General features: G+C 39.0%; 1 protein-coding gene across 2 annotated transcripts in view; it reads left to right on the plus strand.

Annotated features, from left to right (window-relative positions):
- PLPPR5 (phospholipid phosphatase related 5) overlaps positions 1-24,620 on the plus strand; it is a 90,766-nt gene that overhangs the window by 11,080 nt on the left and 55,066 nt on the right. For both annotated transcript variants that reach the window (XM_074151297.1, XM_074151298.1), the window contains exons 2-5: positions 10,400-10,532; positions 12,822-13,072; positions 21,926-22,102; positions 23,739-23,858. In XM_074151297.1, coding sequence (XP_074007398.1) covers positions 10,400-10,532; positions 12,822-13,072; positions 21,926-22,102; positions 23,739-23,858 — 681 coding nt within the window. The remainder of the gene's footprint in view (positions 1-10,399; positions 10,533-12,821; positions 13,073-21,925; positions 22,103-23,738; positions 23,859-24,620) is intronic.

Consider the following 24,620-nt stretch of genomic DNA (forward strand, 5'->3'; position numbering starts at 1 on the left):
TAGGAATTTTTTGCTAAAATTTCCCACTCTTGCTGCTCCTGTTTCAGCTCATTGGCTGCTGTGCTAATGAGGGCACTTGGGACTTCCTCTTAATTCAAGCACTGCATTGTGTAAACTCCTAAACAGGGTCAGACAACATAGTGTTGCCAGCTGCACATCTGCAGCCATCTGGATTTGTGGCAGGAGCAGTAAAATAGACATTGTGCAGCAGAGTTGAAAGAGTGACAAGAGCAGCGCAAATCATATTTGCGGAAAACCATAAATGCCCCATATTTGATCTACATGATATACAGAATCGTTATTGAAATGGTCTTTCTACATGTATATGTATCAAAGACAGATGGTATATGCTACTGCTATGCAGTATTCTGTGAAAAAGCTTGCTGGCTAATTCACTACCATTGCATTGTTAAGAGAAGAGGTAAGTAATTATTAAAACTCCTGATGCTCATAAACAGTCCTCTGCTCCCACTTCTATGCCTTCATTAAGATTCTGTTTCTACTAAACATCACTTCAGTATATTAATTTATTATAATAACATTCTTAAGGAGAAATAATTGCACACTGAAATCACAGCTTTTAAATCTGAGGAAAGAGATGCAGGTGGTCAGACATTGTTTTGTGTCTGGGTTTACTAGTTGGTTTGGGGGGTGTCTGGAAGAGGGACTTCTGACCTCTTTTTCTTTCTGATCTTTTCTCACTGACCAGTATCTCTAGTGACCTTTCCAGGAATAACATCATGGGTCATCCTGAAGTCAGTGAAGCTTCAGAAGTTAACTTTGGTAGAGCCATGGTTTCATTTACTTTCACTGTGTCACTGTAGTGTCAATACAAGTTGCAGTCTCTACTTTTCTTTGAAAGCTTTTATTTGGTCATTTGTTTCCTGGCTTTCACAGGCACTAGAAATGTGGATTAATACTGTCAGGGTTTGTTACTCAGTAGTTTTACTGCTGATTTTATTCTGAATGTACATATTACACACAAGTAACTCTGATGTGAGACAGGTCAGAAGGAGGTCATATTTCTCGATTGGATGCTTCCCATGCAATGGCTTTTAAAGAGTTTTTAACTCATTTTTAATGGCACCTGGATCCTCTGCAGTAATTGATTACAATGTGAAGGCTATAAAGTATTATATAAGAAGAATGACTTTAAGGTAATATGCTCAGGAGTAGGCATTACTGTTTTGGACTTTTCTTTCTGATTTATCTGTCCTGTTAAACCTCTTTTCCCAAATATTTAGTACGACTTCCCTGTAAAATTGACTTGGCCTCATACATAGTTGTTTTTTCATTATCTTCTTGGGATGGCATTCATAGCTAAGCTCCATTTCCCCACTTTGACTGAAGTATTGCTCTTAATCTAGAGTGCTATAGGCTTTCACAACTAATCCAACCCATTTTGAATTTAGTGGGGATGTTACCTTTGATTTCAACTGGAAAAAGATAATGACCTTAATGTATTTGGTGGGTTGGCAATGACATGGTAGCCTAAGATACTTGTAAAGGAAGAGGTGCTTATACAGAGGCCATTATGACAGTAGTGGAGCTAGCTATGTGCTTTCAAAGAAAACTTTTTATTGTGAAGATAATTTTTAATAAAGAAGTGTAGAATTGTTTTATTAATTGCCTACTACTTATTAGTTGCCTACTTAAATTTATCATTATGAATCAAATACAAATTGACAGTAAGAAACATAAGTGAAAAACAATTATGTGTATGTTTTGCAGATGCATATTTTGCCACAAAAAGCCAAAAAACAATTTTTGTGGAATCTTACAGGTATTAATCATATGTGCAGCCTGTTTCTCTCATAGTTATATTACAACACAGGGTACTTATACTGGTGCAGTGTTTGGTCCTTCAGTTTCAGTTGTTTGATGCCTATGACATTTCAGTTAAAGTGGCTTTTCTTGAACTGATCTCAGGAATAATACATCTGCAAAATGTGGCTGGCCTTGAGGAGAAGTGAGATAGAAGTAAGACAGTGTGAAAAGCAGGAAATTCAGATATTCTTCTTACTCTGAGCCTCTGAGAACAGTTGGCTCCAGTCATATACTGACTGTAAAACCACTACTTTGTGACCAGAATCTCTGAGAGATGCCTTTTATGTGATCAGTTTTTATTCAATCAGGGATGAAAGGCCATTTATATTGAATTTTGCAATTGAATGTTCATCCTGGGTAGAAAAGTGCAAGTGTGTAGATCACCTAAGGTTTAAAGCATAAAGTAACATTGCTGTTGGAAATGATTGTTGGTATGGGTATCGTAAGCCTTAGTATTCAAACCCTCCAGAGGGCCCTGGACAGGTTTGAGAGGTGGGCCTGTGCGAACCTCATGAAGTTCAACCAGGCCAAGTGCAAGGTCCTGCACCTGGGTCACAGCAATCCCAGACACAAATACAGGCTGGGCAGAGAATGGATTGAGAGCAGCCCTGAGGAGAAGGACTTGGGGGTCATTGGTAGATGAGAAGCTCAACATGAACCAGCAATGTGAGCTGGCAGCCCAGAAAGCCAACTGCATCCAGGGCTGCATCAAAAGAAGCGTGGCCAGCAGGTCGTGGGAGGTGATTCTACCCCTCTACTCCACTCTGGTGAGACCCCACCTGGAGTACTGTGTCCAGCTCTGGAGTCCTCAGCACAGGAAGGTCATGGACCTGTTGGAGTGGGTCCAGTGGAGGGCCACGAAGATGATAGAGGGATGGAGCACCTATGCTATGAGGACAGGCTAAGAGAGTTGAGGTTGTTCAGCCGGAGAAGAGAAGGCTCTGGGGAGAGACCTCATTGTGGCATCTCAGTATATAAAGAGGGCTTATAAGAAAGATAGGGACAAACGTTTTAGCAGGGCCTGTTGCAGTAGGACCAAGGGGCAACTTAAACTAAAAGAGTGTAGATTTAGAGTAGATGTAAGGTTGAAATATTTTACAATGAGGGTGGTGAAACACTGGAACAGGATGCCCAGAGAGGTGGTAGATGCCCCATCCTTGGAAACATTTAAGGTCAGACTGGACAGGGCTTTTAGCAACCTGGTCTAGTGGAAGATGTTGCTGCTTATTGCAGGGTGGTTGGACTAGATGACCTTTAAAGGTCCCTTCCAACTCAAGCTATTCTATGATTTTATGATAAATGGCGGGGCTTTGAATGTTTTGTTTTTCCTTTGCAAATATTATGGCATTTTAAAGGTTGAAGCTAAGCATCTGGAAAAAGAAAAATTTTAACAAAGTCCTTTTTCAAAATCACTAATGAAATAATTATATGTAATAACAATCTTTTTGAAGTATCACTTGGAGATCTGGAGACTAAAATTAGTTTGGTCATATCGCAACACATCTTCCTAATCATGTATGTTTGTAGAGTGAAGTGTGGAGCCTGGAAGCTTTGCATAATGGCATCCTCATTTTTGCAAAAAGAACAACTTAAAACATATATAAATTCTGTATTAGAAGAACCTTATCTGGACTATTTCAACCTGAAGTAACTTTGCCTTTTGAAATGTAATTGATGCTTTTATAAGGCAGTTTTGAGAGAATTGTTTTCTCTTCCCCTCACCATTTTCAGATCAAAATTACTAGTTTAAATGTTGAGAATTTTCTCTAGAGTAATATTTTTTCTAAGCTTTTGGTCTTTTTTTTCTTTCTTTTTTTTTTTTTTTTCTAAATTAGAAAGGCTTGGTGCATGGGCAAAAGATTTCTCATCCAAGTCTGTTATCTGCTACCTCTTGGAACGTGTTCATCAAGAATACTTGTCTCAGTATTGTGAAACTATGCCAGCAGTTAGATAGTTTTGGAGCCAGGTGCCAGACACTTATTTGGCCCCCAGACTGCCATGTTAGCGTTTCTGAGCTTGTTTTCCTGGTGTGCTGGCCATTTCTAATCCCCTGGAGAACTGCAGTGCAGAGCAGCTGGATACTGTTCATCTTGCAGCAATGTAAAAGGTTTAGTAGACGTGAGGGGGGGGGAAGTAATGCCAAGTGCGGTGGGTAAAGCAGGCTGAACGCGGAGAGAATGTTCCCGTTAATGCGGTTCTCAGCAGGGCTGGTGCACCCCATGGGGCTGCTTGTTTGCCCCTTTGCTTCTGTCGCGGAGCATCAAATGCAGGACCTGCTGTCACATGCCAAGACTTGCCCTCTGGTGATGGCACGAGGCCCTTCTCTTAGATTCAAAATAGCAGACTCCTGATAACTGTTTCTTAAAATGATCTTTTGCATCACCAAACTTTGCTCTAGCGTTGTGTGATTCCAACCTGGTGACAGCCTTCTGTGGTGCAGAAGCTTTGCCTCTTGGATAGTCCTGGCATGCCCTAGAGGAGATGCCATTTGCATACGAGATCAATTGCTCAGTTAGGAAAAAAAAAAAAAAAAAGGAGGGGGAAGTAAGATTTTTAGAGACACTGTACTTTAAATATTTCATTTTTTTTCTCTCATATGATAAAGTAATGAATGAAGATAACTCAGTGAATGATGAAGTTGCCCATGTCTCTGTAATTATGTGCTCATGGGGTCTACTTGAAGCTCCCTGGTTATAAATGATTGGTTATTATGGGCCTCTTGCTTTCAAATAGCAATAAAGTCTTCATGAAGTGAGCAACCTTTATCATCGTTATGTGCTACATGTGCAGTGTATTACAAAGAGCAGTACTGAACATTTGTCCCTGTCAGAAGGACCATTAGTGTCTAGTAGCATATAGCCATACTCTGCACTACAGAGAAATAAGTAAAGCAGATATTATATATCTAATAGTCAAATGTTCTTACACTGCTATTTTTCTTTTGTAAATGGCCGTGACCAAATAAGTACCAAGAACTCTAATAAAACTTTGATATTTTTCTCAAAAAAAATGGAGAGTACATATTTTTAAAACAAAATTTACTGGGAAAAAAGGCTGAGCATATTTTTCTACATCTTCCTCTAGAAAAGCAATTTTCTTTTCACATTTTTTTTCTCCAGACCTTCAGAAGCTGCTATGCAGTATGGTCCTATATCTCCATGCTGCATGCAAGTGGGGATATTTTGTATTTGGTCAATAGCAGACAGATTTATCTAGGACTTATTTTTTTCATTTTCTTCAAAACTACTGGTCATTTTTTACTATAGAAAATGTGCTTCTGTGGAAATCAACTAGGGCATTTGCTGTCAGTTTAAGCAAGCAAGAAGCAATGAGAACAAGAAAAACACAAAGAAAATGGCCTCAAGGGAAAGCTCTGCATAATGAACTTGAAATTGCTCCTGCTGGAAATACTGTTGCTGCTTTTTCTGCCAGGGCTGTCACCTCACACAGCAATTTTAGCTTAAAGCAGAGTGCGGAGCTTATCTATAGCATCACTAAAGGCAGAGGCTTATGCTGCTACGTTTTCCAAACTCTAGAGACCAGTATGCTCTGTGGTATGTTGATGGCATTTTTAAAGGGGAAATAGGCCAGCAATAGTCCATGATCTGGCCAAAAGTTAAAAAGATAAAGAACGGGAACAACAAAACCTATGGAAGCCGTATTTTTAAAAGAAACCTGCGCCTTGCTTTTGAAGTGGGAGCTCCCAAGTGAAATGAATGGGGAGGCCATGCAGTTTAAATAACGATTTGCCTAGACATGCAGAGATCAACCCCAAGATTTTTAGCTCCAGGTCTCAGCTTCTCTTCCTGCCTGATAAGGAAGTATGAGGAAGTTCATTCTGAAGATAAAAGCAGAGCTTTGCCTGAGATGCTCCAGAAGTCAGAAGAAAAATTATAGTGCACAGTGTTGTCAACTGTTCCTCTTAACTTGAGAAGTTCAGAACATGGATGACTATATTTAGTTGTCTTTTTAATGCAATAACTGCTTTTCAGTGTTACTCATCTATCTGAGTGGCTGCTGTAGCTACAGCATAACCCTGAGAGTTGGCAGAAGGGAATTGTGTATTCTACCATGTTACCTGGCCCATATGAAATATTTCATGAACATTTGTAGACCCTAAAATAGGTGTTAACTGGAAAGATCTATGAATGTGTACACAGAAATTTCTTTCCTAATCCCAAATAGAGTTTATGAACCTTAAATTTCAGTATTTAACTTAAGTGCATTAATGTACCCTCAGATATCTTGTCATCCAAATGAATGTTTAATTCTTGCTTGAATCCTGTTGGTTTTTTATAGGAAGTTATGTCACATATGAGAAGGTAATCCATAAAATAAACCTCATTGGTATTTCAGAAGTGCAGATTTAAAGTCATTTAATTATATAGGTGCTGGCTATTGTAAACCACACATGACACTAGGGGAAGTTTGTTTATGGAGTCAGTTTACTGGAAAATCAACAAGGTCAGAGCTGCTGTAGCTCTAATATTTGGAATGAGTCAGGTTTGACATTTCAAGTTGAAAAAGAGCTCAGAATTTAGAACCAAGTTAAGAATACACTGGATGGATGACTTTGGGAAGCACAAATTAGATTTCTAAATTGACGTGCGGTGCTAAAACTAGGAACAGCTTGCCTGGATTCAGAAAAATGACTAATACAGAAAAAACCTGAACATATTTGGGAGGAAGGAATCAGTGTAGGGAATGTGTGCTAAAACCTGTAAGCATCCTTTGCAGAGAACAAGGAAAGGAACAGGTATTGGGTGGTTGGCAATAAATATATTACTAGTACAAAACTGCCATGAAAATCAATCAGCTAATAAATTAATCAAGAGCTGAGAGGTGAAAGAAGAAATACTAATTTTAGATCTTACCCCTCCCAAACTCTGTTCCTGCTGTTGGATGGGCTGTCGCATCACAGGCAGGATACAATTGCCATGGAGATGGTTACAAGAACTTTTTGTGTAATTTAGATTTTGTTGGGTTAACATTTCTTTTCCATGTTTCCATAAAAAGAAAGGATTATCTAGATGCTAGTTATGAATTATGTATTCATATTAAGTATCTTTATGTAGGGTGATTTTTGTATCATTTCTACTACCTTTTATATTGTGAACCGGGACTAAGGGCCTTCCTTGTGGTTACAGAGGGAAGCTGTAGTGGAACAAGGACATGATCACTACCTGTCAGAGCTTAGGCCCATGCCTGTAGGGTGATCATTCTTGTCTTGTTCCTTCTTGTAACAGTTATGTACACTGCACTTTGATAAAAGAACTGTGAAAATTATTTATATACGTGTTCTTTAGAGTACTGAAAGCCTGAACTTTGTATTGTTAGTCTTCAGGTGAAAATTGTTCTTTTCCTTACACTTTACATGCTGTAATTATATGTCCAAAGGTTTTCTCAGCCTTAGGGAAGGATGGCCTCTGCTTTTAACAGCTGTTAAAATATCTGTGAGCTAAGAATTTTAATATATATCATTCTTTAAGAAATCTGTACAGTCATCTAAAATCACATGACCCTGTTAGAATAAGGTAAAAGATACTTCTAATATCCTCATTTTTTTCCTTGCAAATTATATTCCTATACCTAAACTTGTGTAGCTCTGTCCAAAAACTCATGTTGTCAGAGCTTTCAAATTCTCCATTGCAATCCTTCACTGTTGGTTTTGCAATATTCCAAAAACTTTTTGTCTCAAAGAAGCCAAGAAGTACACAAGTAATTCTGTTCTATTAAATGTCATTTGTTTGATACTTGCAACTTGTGTATGCAGTGGAAGGGTAATGGCTGTCCCTGTGCCAGAGGAAGTACAGAAATTTTTCCCTCCTGGAATACACCAGTCATGTAAATTATGGTATAGGGCAAGAGGGAGATTGGCCTCCCTTTCCTCTACCCTGTAGAGCTGAATATTGCCAGTGGTGCTGAAGAGAAGAAGGAATTGCACTGGGAAGCAGCATCTCTCCTGGGGCTTAGTGAGATTGAAAAAGATTTTCCTTCCATTTCTGAAGCATCAATAGGCTGATTATTGAGATGAGCAGTGCTTATGCTGAAGGGTGAAGGAAGAAGAACAGCTTTAGCTGAGCTGCCAGTACAGAAAAATACAGAACCTGTATTTATTGCCAAATTCCAGGAGGATTCTATCAAAGTACACCACAGAAGCATAGCGATGAATGCCTGTTGTGCTCAATGGTGTATCCCACTCTGGTCACTTCTGAGGGTAGAGCGCTAGGCCTAGTGTAGCAAAAGTTTTGTCTTTAGCAGAGTTTTGCATCATTCTGACCCTTGCACCTATGTACCCACTTAAGAGTATTTTTGCTCAGCTGAGAACTTGAACAGTGCTCCCTGCTATTCTTGGAGCAGAGGGTTTCTTCATGCAGGTCACTGTCAAAGACAGGAAATGCAACAAGGAAAAATTGTTGCCAGCAGCAAAGATCTAGGTGCAGCTAATGAAGACAGGTTTCTGGAAGTGAGGATCTCCTTTCCTATACAGTTGTCCTGCTTGCTACCCTCAACTTCCCTACCAGCCAAAAAGAAGAACACTTATTCCTGGATCGGCAGGTTCAGAGACTCTGCTCAGAGCTGGAGAGTTAAGCTTGCTGGCTCCCTTTTCTTTGTGTTCTTGCACAAAAGAGCAAGTGTTGAGCACTGTATATCAGAGATGCTTCCTCTGTGCTGGATTCTGCTTTTTCCTGGAGTTTGGAAATCTACAATAATTCTACTGAGACTTTATGAGTTTGGCAAAAAACAAAACAAAGCAAACAAAACCACAAAACCCTAGTCCTTGATGTTTCATTATTCTAGACGAAAGGAGTTACTGTGATTCACAGTAAAATCTTAGTATTTCAGTTCTTACCTTTATGAATCATATTAAAACTGTTTTTTGGGGGTTTTTTTTGTGATCATTAGGCTGAATTCTCCTTGTTGTTGTCATAATTTTGATCTCCTTGTTGTTACATAATTTTGTAACTCAAGGTTGAGTTACATTTCATATGTGTACTGATCATTTGTACATGAAGGAAATGTACTTCAGTATGCTGAAAATTTGCTTGCATCAAAGTAGAGAGAGGATACTTGTTGGTTCAGGTATTGAAATTTCTGTTTCATCTAAAAACTCCACTAGGATCTGAAGCCAGTCTAAAGTAAATTTCAGTTTCATCTAAGAATTCCACTAGGATCTGAAGCCAGTCTAAAGTAATAGATTATGACTGTTTCTGTGATAAACTGAATTTTGCTTTTTACATACCACCACAGTTATTTTTGTTATTTGTGCCACATTATTTGTAAGAAGCACTTTCTTCCCCTGTGTGTGTCACAATTTAGCCCAAAGTCATCTGTGTACAAATAACTAAGTAAGGTCATTAATTGCATTTTTCCTGTTGACAACAAACTGTGCTTATGAGCCATCACTCTTTTTTTTTTTTTTTTTTTTTTTTGGTGTGTGTGTAGAGCTATTCAGACCCATTGTGGTATATGAAAAAGTTTATAATTTCCTGTTGGTGAAAGGTTTAGAAAAACCTAGGCAATGAATCAGATTTGATGGCATTATTTCATTTATTTGTGTAGTATTAAGACTTCAGTTTGCTGGTCTTCATTCCCATTTTATCAAAGTGTGATGTACCTCTCAATGAGCTTTGTTGCTTTTCATATAGAAGAGTGGAAAAGCCTTGCCTCTAAGTCCCACAGTGAATCGAAGTTGGAATACAGTGGTCTGTATTTGACCTTTCTGCTCTACTCTTTTCGATCATACCTGTGCTACCTGCCATAAAGCTTCAGTATCGTAGGTTTAGATAGATACATGCTTAAGGCTTGGCTTAGGCTATTAAGTGTCAATACCATAATTATCATAAGTAAATTAAAGGTCATATGTTGCTGTACACATCTTAGAGGGGATATTTCACATTCAAAATCTTTTTTATTCGTGATTTTTTTTATTTTTTGCCAACTGTAATGTGAATGATCTATAGACATGAGAACTTTATTCATTTTGTTGTAATGAATGTGAAACAGGCCATGCTTAATGTTAAAATGTCTGTGGTGACACTTTATTCAAGCACGAGGAACAAAGCTAAAGCCAGACTTGTTAAGTACCTGCTGGCAAACCAGTCCTCTGATGTGAACAGGAACCCTGTTGTGATTTCTGACCCCCTCCACTGCGCCCCTGTCCAAAATTTAGAGCTCAACTGTGTGAAGCGCTGAGTGTCAGTGAAAGCCACATGGGAACTGAAATGTTCAGGCCTTCACTTTGGTCCAAATCTTGTGCATTATGCAATCTGTTGTTCTTGAACTAATAGATTTCTTTTTCTTTCCCCTTATCCTGAAAACTAGGTTGTGTTATGTCGATTCCAAGTCCTGGTTATGGAGGTTTATTCTCTTTTAATGCAAATAAAGTAAAGAAAAGGCATATTTCCTTCATAAGAAGATTAACATACAGAACTTGGTTCACTTACATTGTCTTTTGTGCTAGTTTGGTCTTGTTTCCTGAAGATGAGATATACTAATATTATAGCGATGGCTATTTTACTTGCTGTAATCTGACGTGCCATTTCTCTCCCCTCTTTTCTCCTTCCCTAAGATTATCGTTGGAGAAACTGCAGTGTTTTGTCTACAGTTAGCTACAAAGGATTTTGAAAACCAAGAAAAAACAATATTAACTGGAGACTGTTGTTATATAAATCCACTGGTGCGCAGGACCATCAGATTCCTTGGTATGAGCAAAATTAATGCTTTCATTTTCTGAATGGTGAAAATGATCAATTATGTCTTAATTTTGACCTGGGGAAAATATTCAGATAACCATGTATAGTCTTAACTCAGGTGTAGTGAGTTCTCTCCTTTTGAGTAACAAATGAAACTTCTTGGAAGTTTGGATAAAAAAATAGTTGCAGGAACAGCAGTAAAAATAGAAAAAACTGGGACCACAAGGGGGAAAAACAACCAGCAGGCCTGGAGTAGGGTGAAGTGGAGAAGGGAGATACCTTGTGCCATGTCTATAGTTGATGGTGTTCTTTTGGTTACACACACGCATAGCAGCCAAAGTTGAAGACATTGGGATATAAATGTGTGTTTGAAGCCAAGCCCAATTTAGGTACTTTCTTAGCCTGGAGATTGTATTATAGTCTCTAGCAGAAACTACAAGATCCATCCTCCACTGAAGTAAGATGTAGCTCCCCCATTGGCTTCAGTAGATACGAGATGTCATCCTTTCTACATAGTTCATTGTAAATGTGTTTGGAGGGAGCAGTACCACCACTCAAAATGTCTATTGAATATTCCCAGATGCTGCTTTTTAATATGTGCAGGGATGCCATAGCCAGGCTCAGTTCTGTTGTTTGCTTCTCACTCATGGCTGTGTCTAGGAGAAACAGCTGGAGGAATGAAGCCTTGGGGCAGCTAATCCTCCTGTGTGCCCCAGTCGCAGGGAGAGGGAGGGGATGTGCAGCTGTGTCTGGATTTGCAGTGTTTGTGTAACAGCCATGCCTGCCTTCAGAGAGAGCAATTGCTTGTTGTCACACTGGAGTGCTAAAAGTCATTAAGAATGAGACTGTCTTGCATAGGTCCAGAGGAGGTGGGGAGTGATGATAAGGAGCTCCTCCTGCTCCAGTTGCTCTGTGTGTAACTAGTGCTCACTTTTCCTTCCCACTTGGTGGGCCCTCCTTGCTCACAGAAGCAAAAAAACAGTTGGGAGGGAGGGAAGGGATGAACAACGGGGTCTACATGGTTCCACCAGATGAGGCATCACTACCTGTTATGTGCACACAAAGTGATGTGGGCACCTTTGTTGGGGCAGCACACACCCTTAGGGCTTGCTGAAAGGGCCCTTCTGTGCAGCCACTTGACTGGGCACAGTCCGCTGCTCACCAGTTTATAGCAGCTCAGGGTGAATTAATGTTAGTGTGACATTGCTGACCAGCCAGGATCCCAGAAATCATCCTCGGTCCTCTAGCTTTGCCGAGGAAAAAACCTGACCTTTAGAAATGCACGTGTTTCTGTGGCATTGTGTCTGCTGTGATGTACATCCATTACATCCAAGTCCTCATGGTGCCTCATGAAGTTGGGAACTGCCAGAACTCACGCTACGTTCACAGTGAGTTGAAGTATGGGAAAGGTAAGGTGGTTTGCCTGTGGAAATATAGGAGGAAATCTGTAGCTCAGGTGGAATTTGAACATGCACCTGCTGGCTTTGCCTCCCAGTCAGAGTGCTGTGTTTGCATTTCCTTCCAGGGCTCAGTTTCTGCTTCTAAAAGAATAGAAAAGTACCTCAGAATAGCAGAAATCTGTTTTAAGTAATCAGATACACGCATTTCCATCGTAGTGAATGAGTATGCGTGCTTAATGCTTTCCTGATATGTCTGATAAAAAAACCTCTTTAGTATAAGTAGCTCCTCAAATATATAGATCTTTAGCTCACTGTATTGATATTGTGATTAATATGCCATGCAGAGAGATGTACCCAGTAGCAGACAGATGAAGACAACTTGTCCATGGCAATATTGAATTATTCAGTACTTCAGTTTCTTTACAGCTGCAAGGGAAAAGAAAACATTTGTCCAGTATGTATTACGACTTTTCAAGTTACTTCTCCATCAGGGCCTTCCTTTGTTCTCAAGCAAATTTATAGGGTGAAGAATTTACCTCTTGTCACTTCTGTTTAATGAACATGGGCAAAAGTTAGGTACCAGTATAGATAGCTACCCCAAGCAGTGGAAATTGGTGGCTAGGGGGCCTAGGAAAGTGGGCTGCTTGCACAGGAGATGAGTGTGCTGCTCTGAAGGATGGAGAGAGACCAGGTGTGCAGGTACGTTGCAGAGTTGGTGCTCCAGTTGTGTAGGAAAGTACCATCTCCAACATGAGCCAGGATCTTTAGGGTACAATACATATGAGAGTTTTTCATGTTCTTAAATGGAAGGAGCTGGTATATTACTATGATAAATACTATGATATGTTGCCCTGGAGTGAAATTGTTGGGAAATTTAACTCTTTGTTTCCCTCTTTAGGAATTTACGCATTTGGACTATTTGCTACGGACATCTTTGTAAATGCTGGACAAGTAGTAACAGGGAATCTTGCACCACATTTTCTTGCACTTTGTAAACCCAACTATACAGCACTTGGATGTAAACAGTATACACAATTCATCAGTAGCGTACATGCCTGTACTGGAAATCCAGACCTTATCATGAAAGCCAGAAAGACATTCCCATCCAAAGAAGCAGCACTAAGCGTATATGCAGCTATGTATCTGGCTGTAAGTATATCATACTATTTAATGTCACTATATTTTTGAGAGCAAATGGCTCACATGGTAAGGGGAGGAGGGAGGAATGGGGAAATGATAAGACAACTATTGGCTGATTTTATATATGTAAGCCTTCTATGAATTACTGTGAGGCCTTTGAGAATTTGATTCATTGGACTTAATTCTGCCAATTACAGATGTAGTGGTTTTCTGAGCCTTGAAAGCTACGGCAATGCTGAGAAAGGGCAAGTTGTCCAAAAAGGGTTATAGATACAGGATAATCAAGTTCTTGGTTTACTTTTTTTCCCATTTCCAGAGAATGTGGGATGAGGCTTTGTTGGGTGGTAAAGAATAAAGGTAGGGTTTGCCCATGACTGGTAGTGGTTCCTTTCCATGCTTTAACCCGGTACAGATTAGTAGAATTGCACATGGCCATCTTCTTTGATGAAGCGGAAGAGTGGGCACATGTGTTTGATCTCTGCAGGTTTCCCGAGATCTGTGCATGTCTTTAGGTACCAGAATATTGGTATTTACAGGTGCCTCAGTGCTCATGCAAAGTCAGTTTGGCTCTTAGTCTGCGATGAAATGGGCTACAAGACGATCAAGCCCGTTTTCCCTCTTGCCTTTTTAATATAGGGGGTGATGAGCAAGGCTGGGATAAAAAATGGTGTTTACTGTCTGGTATCAGAACTGTTCTAGAGGCTATTGAGAGGTGTGGGGAAGCAGGTAAGAGGCAGAGTAGCTAATGAATCTCGCTCAAGTAACTCTGTGCAGTACTCCCTGGCTTCATTTGGAGTGCATATCGTTCTAGTCTTAAGCAGAAGCACATGTTCTTAGTAAAGTTGTCCCCAGTACATGCCCATGGGAGTCTCTTACCCGACCTGCGCTGGTAGTCAGAGTCCTTTGTAGACCTTTGGCTTGGCCCAGGGCTGCCCACGTATTGTCAGTGGGCAACTAAGCAAGCGTGTGTCTACCTCTGTGGTCATTGCAGGAGTCATCCTGTAAATTCCCCTGGTATTTGAACAGTGGCCTGCCTATACACGTGTATATGTATGTATGCATATATATACATGTGTGTGTATTGCTTTTGAGCATATATTTAATGAGCTGACTTTTAGTTCCTGATTGACCTGGAAACTGATACTTGCCATCATGGCAAAGATCGCAACCCCATCCACAGACAGTGTGCCAACTCCGTGCTTCTAAATATGGTTTTAGAACCAGTGGCTTAAAATCTGCAGCACTGACAGTAACATTTACCAAAAGTTCCTTGTGAGCAATGTCTGCTTGAGAGACGTGGACCATCAGTTAGTACAGGCAAGCGTTATCTGCAAATAAGAGTTAAGCAATAAAATGCTATTCTAACTTGAGGCAAGTGTAAGACTCCTAATAGTATTGACTTTATTTGGGGAGATATCTAAGGCTTTGCTTCACTGAAACATACCTCTAAATTTGGTGCAAGCTATTTTAGAAAATATTCAGCATTCTTCATTTTAATTGCTCCTATTTTTCTCATCCATCTGTAAAGTTGGATTTCCACTGTTGCCATGAGTCACAGTAACTAAAGGAAACCAACTGTTCAGCTACTGCAAAGCAGGAAGGAAAATAGTATTGATACATTTTAAAAACAAGAAGTAGACATTAGTAAGGTCTAATACCTAGTATCAATGGCTTTTGACATGAGCAAGAGTACTTTATACAAACCTTATGTTTTCTGTGGTCAATATACAGTTAGCAACATCAAAAATTAAAGCTGCTGTGTTCTGTTTCATGACTTTATAAGCTTTCGGTAACTGCAGAAATGAATATATCCTATGTCATTACTATATTGCAGCACAATTCATGACACTCATTTAACTGAAGCACTAGAAACTGCTGACAGGATTTCTGAATTCTTATAGGCTGCCTAATAAAGTGAATTGCTGTGATGTATCAGCTGAGTTGTAGCCTGCAAATTTAGGTCCTTGACGCAATAATTCTTTTTTTTTTGTAAATTTTTTTAAAATTCTGTTGCATGGTTGCAGCTAAATATACTGTTTATTGCACAGCAGGGAAAGAAATGCAATGTTTCAATATTTGGGGTCATGTCCTTACACTGTCATTATGTTGATCAGGATGGTTGGCCCTGAATAACAACTTTCTCATCACTATTCACTGGAGTAGAAGATTTAAACAGTAGCCTAGTCTTTGTATGAACTGTGGTACAACGGTTATTGAGAGCATGGACATAAAGACCTCCATATATTACCTAGATAGTATTTCATGAGCATATGATCTCTGATACAAAATGTACTTTCTCTTTTTGGTTAACAGAAATATTTGGGAAGGAGGGAGGGGTTGTTACCAATCCTCCCTGGACATTTCAGCCAGCTGTGCACAAAACAAAACCAGCTTAAAGACATAAACAGGCAACAAGCTGATCTAGAGTCCTTGCTCTCTGAGGGAGTGAAGTAAACAATGTCAGACTTGCGTGATTTCATCGATCAACCCATTTAGAAACAAAGCCTATACTTTAACTAATCATTCCCTATCTCATTCCATTTAAGTGCAGCCATGTCCTTATCACCTAGCATCTGTGCATATTGTCTTGTTAACAATAGCCTCTTTTTTTCATCTGAGTTCTTGAGTCTTCCTTTTTTTCCCCCCTCCCCTCTTTTGAGAGTGGGTGGCTGCTATGGTAACTCTGAATTTCCCTCCTGCTGAAAGTACAGTCTTTTTCAAACAATTGTATTGCTAATATTTAGACTTCTCTGTAGTGTTTGCCTCTATTACTTTCTCCTGGTACCTATCAAGAAAGACTTAGCAATGGAAACGTTGAGTGGCAGCACTACGGTTAGGCATTTTCTCTACCCTGCTCCAAACACAGACACTTTCAAGGATCTGTTACTTGTCTTCTTCGGACTTTCAGATTTATCTTTCTCAGTGTACCATAGTCTTCAAAATGAACTACTGTAATTCTTTTCCAAAATCTCTAACCAAGCTGGCTGCTACCTGGATTTCTCCTTAGGTGTCTGCTTAACTGGTCTTAGACCTTTTGTTTGTTTTTGCTTGAGTTGGGTTAATAAATTGACTGCATCAGCTTCCACTTCTTACCAGCATTGCAATTCACACTTTCTCAGTTGGAACAACATCTGCTAACACAGATATTAAGGCAAATGCTGCAAGTTTACTCAATATAATATAATTGTATAAGCCACACTGGTATGTGTAAGATGACACAACCTGGACAATTAGAGGTGTATTTTGAAGCAGAAAATTATCACATACTTGGTTTTTTTCCCACAACTGAGACACAAAAATGAGAAGTCATGAGGTTGGTTTTTTTTTTTTTGGTAGGATTTCAAAGTGAGATATATGAAGATTTAGTCAGTCTATTCCCATGGATTTTAATACAAGACCTGTGAGTAACAGTTGTCCTTTGGTGCTGCAGACCTAGGGGATTGGTCATTGCTAGTTGTAGTTTAAGACAAATTTTAATTATTTCTATAAATTTTTTTTTTTGTTGTGTTATTCTTCTTGCGTTGGACAAGAGCCGTTGGCAGCCAACCTGTCTGTAGGGTGGTGTTTCAACTTGGTGTTACTGTGTACATTTCAGACTTGCTTTGGATTTGGAATGATAGAGGAGCAGGTTTAATGTTTTGATAATTGACATAGCCCTTAGGTCTGTAGGCTGCTTATGTTGCTTTGTACTGTGAACCTTTGGCCTCGACTACAGCCTCAGGCAGGGCTAGCAGGTAAAGCTGACAATTTTTTCCCCTCCAAAGAGCTTTTGTTGGGCCCATGATCATATTTTTTGCAAGGTTCTTGCTCCTGGCGTTCTGCTGTTTTGTCTTTGCAGTTTACTGTGTTTCTAAGTCACTGGGAAAAGACAGCAAGACAGTCTGGTCACAGTGCTAGCAACATGGTGATGTTCTGCTCAGTGTCACTCCTTGATCCAGTCTTTAGATGTAAGCCTCCTCTTGCTTGTCCTTTGTCTTGAAGTGCATGTTTGGCTCCTGCTCAATGGGCAGCTGGAGGAGGTATGACAGGCCTCTCTTTGATAGGCTTTAGGGAGTACTCAGGAGGAAAAGGAGTAGCGGAGCCACCTTATTGAGTTGGCTTTGTCCATTTTTTGTTAGAAAATTGAAGAATTAAAGGATTCTTTTGGTTGCTTTTCAGGGGCAGTGTTAGGAAAGTGGTATTTCTTCCTAGTATCTGGTGCAGCAAGTAAAAGTATCCCTTGATGCTGATTGTGCAGGTTATATCACGGGCTTCATATATTGGGTGTATTAGCGACTTTCAGGCAGGGTAGTAAAATAACATTACAGTTTGATCCAGGGATTTATCTAAAGATCTCTAGATATTTCTTGTCAGTTTTTCATTATAATTCAGTTGCTCAAGATAACAACCTCTGTAGACTGAATCAGCTTTAATTAATATTTAGGTGTATCTTACAGCCCTGGTATACTGAAGGATACCTCTTTTCCTTCTCCAGCTGTTTATAGAATTATGACTGTGGGGAGCTTGTAGTGGGAAACTTAATAAGCTTTCTCTTCCTTCCTTTGGCCAAACCAAACATCTGACTTTGAAAGCAAATTTTTGTCTAGGGTTATCAATAATTACTGCAAAACTTAGGGGAGAAAGCTGGAGGAGGCTTCAAAAGCACTAAAATAATCTCCAGTGGGCAGTTGCAGAAAGGCCCATGTGATTTGACAATATGACTGTTGTTTGCTCTAGTAATAATTTGACCCAGTAATTATTAATCAAGCAAGCTGAAGAGCTTTTAGATTATCAAACAGGATTCTAACTAAACATTGAACCCGGTTATAGACTACCATCCACTATAGCCCACTACTCTTTCAGCTTTGTGATCTGTATCTCTTTTCTTGTAGGTATGATGAATATTGGAAGTTGTGCATTCCTCAGGTGGAACATCTATAACATTTCTTATATTACTTGCATAGGTCAAGATTCTTTCTTTAATGATAGCACATTATAAAAGCAAAACAAAACATGAGAATTTATATTTGGAGCGCTGCCTGGGATAGGTGCCTGTACAGTGATTCCTTTTTCTTTCTGCTTGTCGCTTTGTGAGTCATTATTCTCTGCCCACTAATGGACTGGTTTGTCTCTTTGTCAGTCCCCCAGACCATCTGCTTCAGGGAGGACCAAAACAGCAAGCACAGAAGGGATCTTCTTCCCCACATCCCTGGGCTCCAGGCTGATGAAATCAGCTAGAAAAATTAACCTGCCTCCTGGCTGGTGCACCCAGACTGATGACTAGCTCTGCTCTAACTGAAACGGGACTCTGGGACCTGTTACATGTGTGTTTGTGTGCACAGAGATTTGTGTGGGTGAACCTAAAGATAGCTGAAAGACGACAACTAGGAAGAGCTTGCAGCGTAGCCCAGGAGGCCACTTTGTCCTGCACTTGACATACAATTCCTGTTCTTCTCTTAGGTGTTTTGGAATCATTTTGTTTGCACTAGATCTAGGACATATTTCATGAGTCAGACTTTCAACATGACACTTTTGAAAGCTTTCCCAGTACAAGTGAAGTGCCAACACTATGATTATGCCTTATATTATGACCTGAGACAGTCATGTCAGAAACCTCACAGGTTGCTTTGTCTTTGGTGGTGGATGGTGATTTTGACTCTTTCAAATACATATTTTCAAAATTATTTCAATTAAAGTTTTACTTTCAATTTACAAGATTCTCTGAAGACCTCACTTTCAGCATCTTGAAGACTGAAGGTGAAATGTTTGTGTTTTCCTGAAAATCTACTAAATATTGGTATATAGAATGATCAGATAACATCCACCTCCTTATATGACTCTCTGCCAGTGTCTACTTGCTGGTATCACCTTTATATCTTTTCATACTAAAACCTTATTTCAGGAAAAGGAAAAGCAATAGGAGTTTTTCAAGAGAAGATTCACCGCTGATCTGATGTTGCAGGAGAATGTGCAGCCTGCATAATTAATTCTAACTACTGTATCAGTCCTTGACCTTTACTGCTGTTGGTCTTGTTGCTGACTAATTTAAAATATTTCTTTAATTAGATTTCTCTTCTCCCAATTTCTTTTCTTAAAAGGAACTGAGATGTTTTTGTTCAGTAAACATCTTTAACCATGTAAAAAATTATATTGTCATTCATTCTCATTTAAATCATTGTGCTATTTTCCTTTGTTGATACTGCATTTAATATTTATGAAAAGTAAGAGAAGAAAAATCCTGTCATCTTCTCAGGATGTTTATTCTTTGTCAATTACTGAGTGTGCTGTTCAATAGCTTTTCTTCCAGAATCAAGAAGAAAACAACTACTTAATTATATTTTATTCTTAATGCAAATCAGATCTTTGACGTAGTTGACTGTGTTAATATATTGTATTAGAGCTGCAAGGGGTCAAGTTTAAAAATGGACATCTGTGAATCCTGCCTTGGAAAAGTCTACATTTGTTATGTAGAGTTTTGCAAATACACAGACTTTTCACTACATTGTTTCAGGAAAAGTTTACCCTGTTTCTATTGATTCTTTAATATATATTTTAACATACCACTGATGTTAAGCACAGTATTATTTGTTCTTTAAAGAAAAGATAGAAATGGCACCTATGCTGGCAGAACTCTCAGCTTATTGTGAATAATGGACTGACATGACAGTCTTGACTGCGCATATAAGAAGGGGCTCAGCAAATGGGGCTAGTTATTACTCACGTGAGGCACAGCATGAGTCTGCAGTTGTTCCTGCTCACTCAGTGCTTTGTCTGAGTAGGGATTTGAAGCACATGCTTGATTGTGAAAAAAATTCTGAGAATTTTCTGCAGAGCACTTTTCAGTTTAGCTTTGTATAAAAAATGTTGAAGTTTGACTTGAGGTACTGCAGAGTTGGGTATTTGTATTATAATGTGTTTTGACTTCATAAAAATTGAGAACTTGTTTGGGCAATGACCAGGTGTTACAGATCACTGAAATATATCACTGAGACCTGTCTTAAGCAAGCTACACTCTTTTTATGAGTTGATTTTCCCTTCTTAGTAGTCATTTTTATTTCATATCCCACAATACAGAATTAAATGCAGGATAGCTTCCTGCCAACTTCCCTGTGTCAGCTTTACCCAAGCTGTATTTGAAATTTGGTAATCTTGCTGTGTATTCAAAATATTAGAATATTTTCCTGAGCACCAGATGTTCTAATATGTAGCGTGAATGTGGATAATGGTGGTACTATCCAGGAGTAGGATGAGTCACTAAAATAGAGTGTTGTTGAGCAACTTAACATGTACTGCTCTGTCTGTAGCTTGAAGAAAACCAATGGGGCTATAAAGCTGGAAATTAAAGTTGCAGTTGTCTTATCAGCATTCCACACGGTAAGAGTAACTCACTGAAGAGAGCCTGCAAAAATATAAGGAGCTGAGATAAAAGGATAGTCAGCAAAGGGAAAAATGCCATTTCTTAAATGGTCTAGGAAGACAAGAGGAGAAATACAGTTTGGAGATACACCCTAAAACTCTTCTTAACTTTCTTCTCTCTTAAGCGTTGATTCATCCCCTAAGCCATGGATCTTTCTCTAGTGTTTTGAACAAAATTACTGGCAGATGTTGCTCTTTTCAGACAAGCTCTGACCACCACTTCGCTTAACTTATTGTGACTGTAACCATGCTTCCTAAACTTCTTCTTGACTTGATTACTGCAGCACTTCATAACTGATCACCCAGTAAATTCAGCTGGTTTCAGACATTACAAAAAAAATGAAAGGACTGCCCAGTTATTGGCCAAAAAGCTACTGGTTCTTCAATGCAGATTCATCTGTTTCCCTTTGCAGTTCAAAGTGATGGCATTACATACTTGGAATCTCCGGTGAAACTCCATAGAAAATATTTGCGTTCTTCAATGTAAATCTTCAACTCTCTGTCTAAATGTGAAGGGTTTAGGGATTTCAGTGCTTTAGTTGCAGAAACAATTCTTCTTCTGCAGAAAGTACATACTTTTTTTTCTAAAAAATCTTGTTACTTAAAGTACAATTTTTCAGGGGGGAACTTTCAAGCAGCCTTAATGCCAAGATTCAGGAGAATGGAAATTCAAAGCTTTGGTATTCATTTCTTCCATTGGCACATCAGAGCTTGGAAAGTGCTGGCTTGAACCTAGTAGTCGCTAATGCACCCTTAGGACAGAAGAGCTGCTCTGTTGTCAGGCCGTGCTTTTAATTCAGTAGTATTGCACAGAGAGAGGTAGACTGCAAGTAGGGCAGATTGATTTCTCGGAGTCTGAAGCATAAAAGTTTCTGCATTTAGATTGGTTTGTGTGCTGGGGGATTGGTCACCATCTGTGAAGTACAGGGGTGTATTGGCTCAGCGCTGGTTGAAACTATAACGTTATTTATAAAAATAGATGCAGGGATTTAGTTCAATTTTTGCTGCTTTTTGACAAATCTCTAGTTAATCACATGGAGAAGTTGTTTATGAGAAAGAAAGGCATTTGCTAATAAAAATATGGCCTTGATGTAGCCCCTTTCAGTGTAAAGATCTTTTTCTATTATTGTCAACGCTGCACAGTGAAAAATTAGACTCTTTACATCTCTGCACAAATAAATACATAGACTGGAAGTAATAGGATAGGATTGTCTGATTTGCCTGTTCTTTTAGGGGCTTTTCAGGTTCATGTAAAATGTAACTTTGCTGTATGGTCTAATTCTTTTTCTACATCCCTAGAAAAGGGTGTGATGACTTTATCTAGCACTCTACTTCCTTGTTTCTTTACCAAAAAAAAAAAGAAAAAGTAAATACACATAGTCTGCTCAAACAAAATGTAGAGATTTTATTCACCAATTAGTGGGAGATCTCCACCAGTCTTATATTTTCTTCCTTTCTAATTTTCAGATGTATATCACCAACACAGTAAAAGCCAGAGGAACAAGGCTTGCAAAACCTGTTCTGTGTTTGGGCTTAATGTGCTTGGCTTTCCTCACTGGAATCAACAGAGTAGCAGAGTATCGAAATCACTGGTCAGATGTAATAGCAGGATTTATAATTGGAATATCTATAGCAGTATTTTTGGTAAGTGTATATGTATGTCACTTCTGTTTGAAAAAATCAGTGTATAATTTTATAATTTTGTATCTCTTAAAACAATATCGGTAGCCTTGACTTTTCAGACAATTGAATGACAAAAGAGGTGTTTCTAATTTTTGTTCTTAATTAACTATCAGTTTTCTTAGTTATATTTACATATACTCAGAAATGTGAAGCCAAGAAAGGACTGATCAAATGATCTGTTTTGACTTCCTTACAAACCAGATTGTAGCATTTCAAGCAAGAATTTTTGAGTCAAGCCTCGCTTTAAGCAAGTGTATATCCTTCAGAATAACATCTACTTATGATTTCATGTATAAAGTTTTAAATTGAGTATAATTATATCTACACTGATCAGAGAATAAGTAGCATTTCTTTTCCAGCTTTAACTCGACTGAATTTCTTTCAGGTCTACATTGAAATTTTATGTTTTTCTGTACCAAAAATAAAACCCGTGTTTAGCCTTTTCCTTTTCTGGAACTGTGTTCCAAAACTGGTTAGTCGCAATTCACAATGACTAGTGTCTGTGTCAGAAAGCTGCTGCTAATATATTAATAATCACCTTCACTGATAACTTCAGTGCAAGACTATGGCATAGAATAGTCACTGCTGTTTGCTGCCTGCAAGTTTGTCTGCCTGGCAGCTTGTAATAGTACTTAATACATCTTTGAATTTTTTCCCCATGAAAACACTTTTGAGCTTGATTCTTGGATCTGAAGGTCTTGATCTCAAGATCTTGGATCTGAAGACTTGGCTTGGCTGAGAACTCTCCTGGGGTGGCTGAGGTGGGTGTTTTCACTCCTCTGAGAAATGTGGGTGCAGCTTTAAGGTCTCCTTTAAATATACCTGCTCGCACTTCCAAACATTCCCTTCCACACAAGGTGTCCAGGAGTTGTATTTGATGGTTTGTTTTTAAGAAGTTTTTCCACTCTGTGCCCCTTAAGTCATAAAAGAGAATAGACTGAGAATCTGTCCCAGCATTCTGTGATGTACATTGCATAAACTCCTTCGAGTAGCACATCAAGTTTAGTTGTGTTTTGAAGGAAATAAAATGGACAAGCATTGCTGCTTTGCTGAGTGTATTAATTAGTAGAAACACTAACAAACTCGTATATATCACATTCCTAATTCCCTGTGTGAGAGTCACTGCTGCCCTGAGCAAGTTTAGAGTTTAGTTCAAACCTGGGGGTGATCCTTGCTCCTTATTCTTCCTTTCTCACTCATTTGAGACAGTCTTGGCTGGTCAAAACTTACATGGTACTAGCCCTTCGTAGGACTTTAAAGTTATTGCCTTACTCTGCTGCATGTGCTCTGGACATCTATTCATGACATTGCTTATAACTGGTATTCTATTATTCAGCTTTGGTAATGGATTTGCTTTTAGATAACAGGGTTTTTTGGTTCTCAGATGATGCGTGGAACAATGAATTGTTTGAAAGTCTTTTGTCTTGAAATATTACCTAAGAATTTTCTCTAAAACACAGACTTCACATTTCTGTGTTTCTACTGTAAGCTGTGACTAAAGCTGGTGTGAGTTCTGCCTAATTATGGATGCCAGGATCAAAGCTCAACAAACCAAGTTGTTCCTTAGCTATTCTGTTTATCTTCTAATCCCTTCTAGGTTGTTTGTGTGGTAAATAACTTCAGAGGACGTCAGCCAGAACATGAGCATTCTCATATGGATAATCTGGCCCAGATGCCCATGATCAGCATACCCCGAGTAGAAAGCCCTTTAGAAAAGGTAATGTCTGACTTTTTTAAAAACAATTAAAACGTAGCTTTCTTGGAAGGATGATCCCAAACTGTCTTGACAACAGTGCCAAAGTAATCAGATTTAAAGTAAGGAGGCATGGTAGCTAAGGAAAAAGAAGGGAAGAATTAATTCAGAGACACTCCTTGGGAGACTCTTCATGTCACCTCCAAGAACAATGGCTACATATCAGTCCAGTTTACTGCTGTAGCCACTGCTAAATCCATGGAGTCGTACTGAGCAGATCTGAGGCCCTCTTTCCTTGTGTTACTCAAGTAAGTTTAAATAACGCTTTGAGAGTCCACAGAGCTTGAAGTGCTTAGAAGGAAATTCTAAGTCCTGAGCCCAAGTGGTTATGCAATTCAGGTACAAGTGGCATTTATTGGAGTTCTTTGGGCTATGTCCTCAGACTAGTGTGGAGCAGTCCCTTCTGGATCAGCTGTGGGGCTTTTCTCATCAGTTACTTGAAAATGCTGGGGATCTGGCATCTGTGTTAGCAGGGCAAACAACTTAATGAATATGATAATACTAAAGAGTACCACAGGTCATACAGTAACTGCACGAAAGCCATGATCTCTTGCCAAAGAAAATGGGATTTTGGACTAGGACATGCTAGCGATAATCTCCTGGATATGCCAAGACTTTTTGCATGAGTAAGTATCGTAATGTGTTTAAAAATAATTTTAGTTTCCTGTAATAAAAATTTGTGTTTTTTGAAGATGATATTGTACTGTGTAAGTGTTAGGTAAGATT

This window comes from Numenius arquata, chromosome 8 (genome assembly GCF_964106895.1).
Source record: "Numenius arquata chromosome 8, bNumArq3.hap1.1, whole genome shotgun sequence".
Classification (NCBI taxonomy): Eukaryota; Metazoa; Chordata; class Aves; order Charadriiformes; family Scolopacidae; genus Numenius; species Numenius arquata.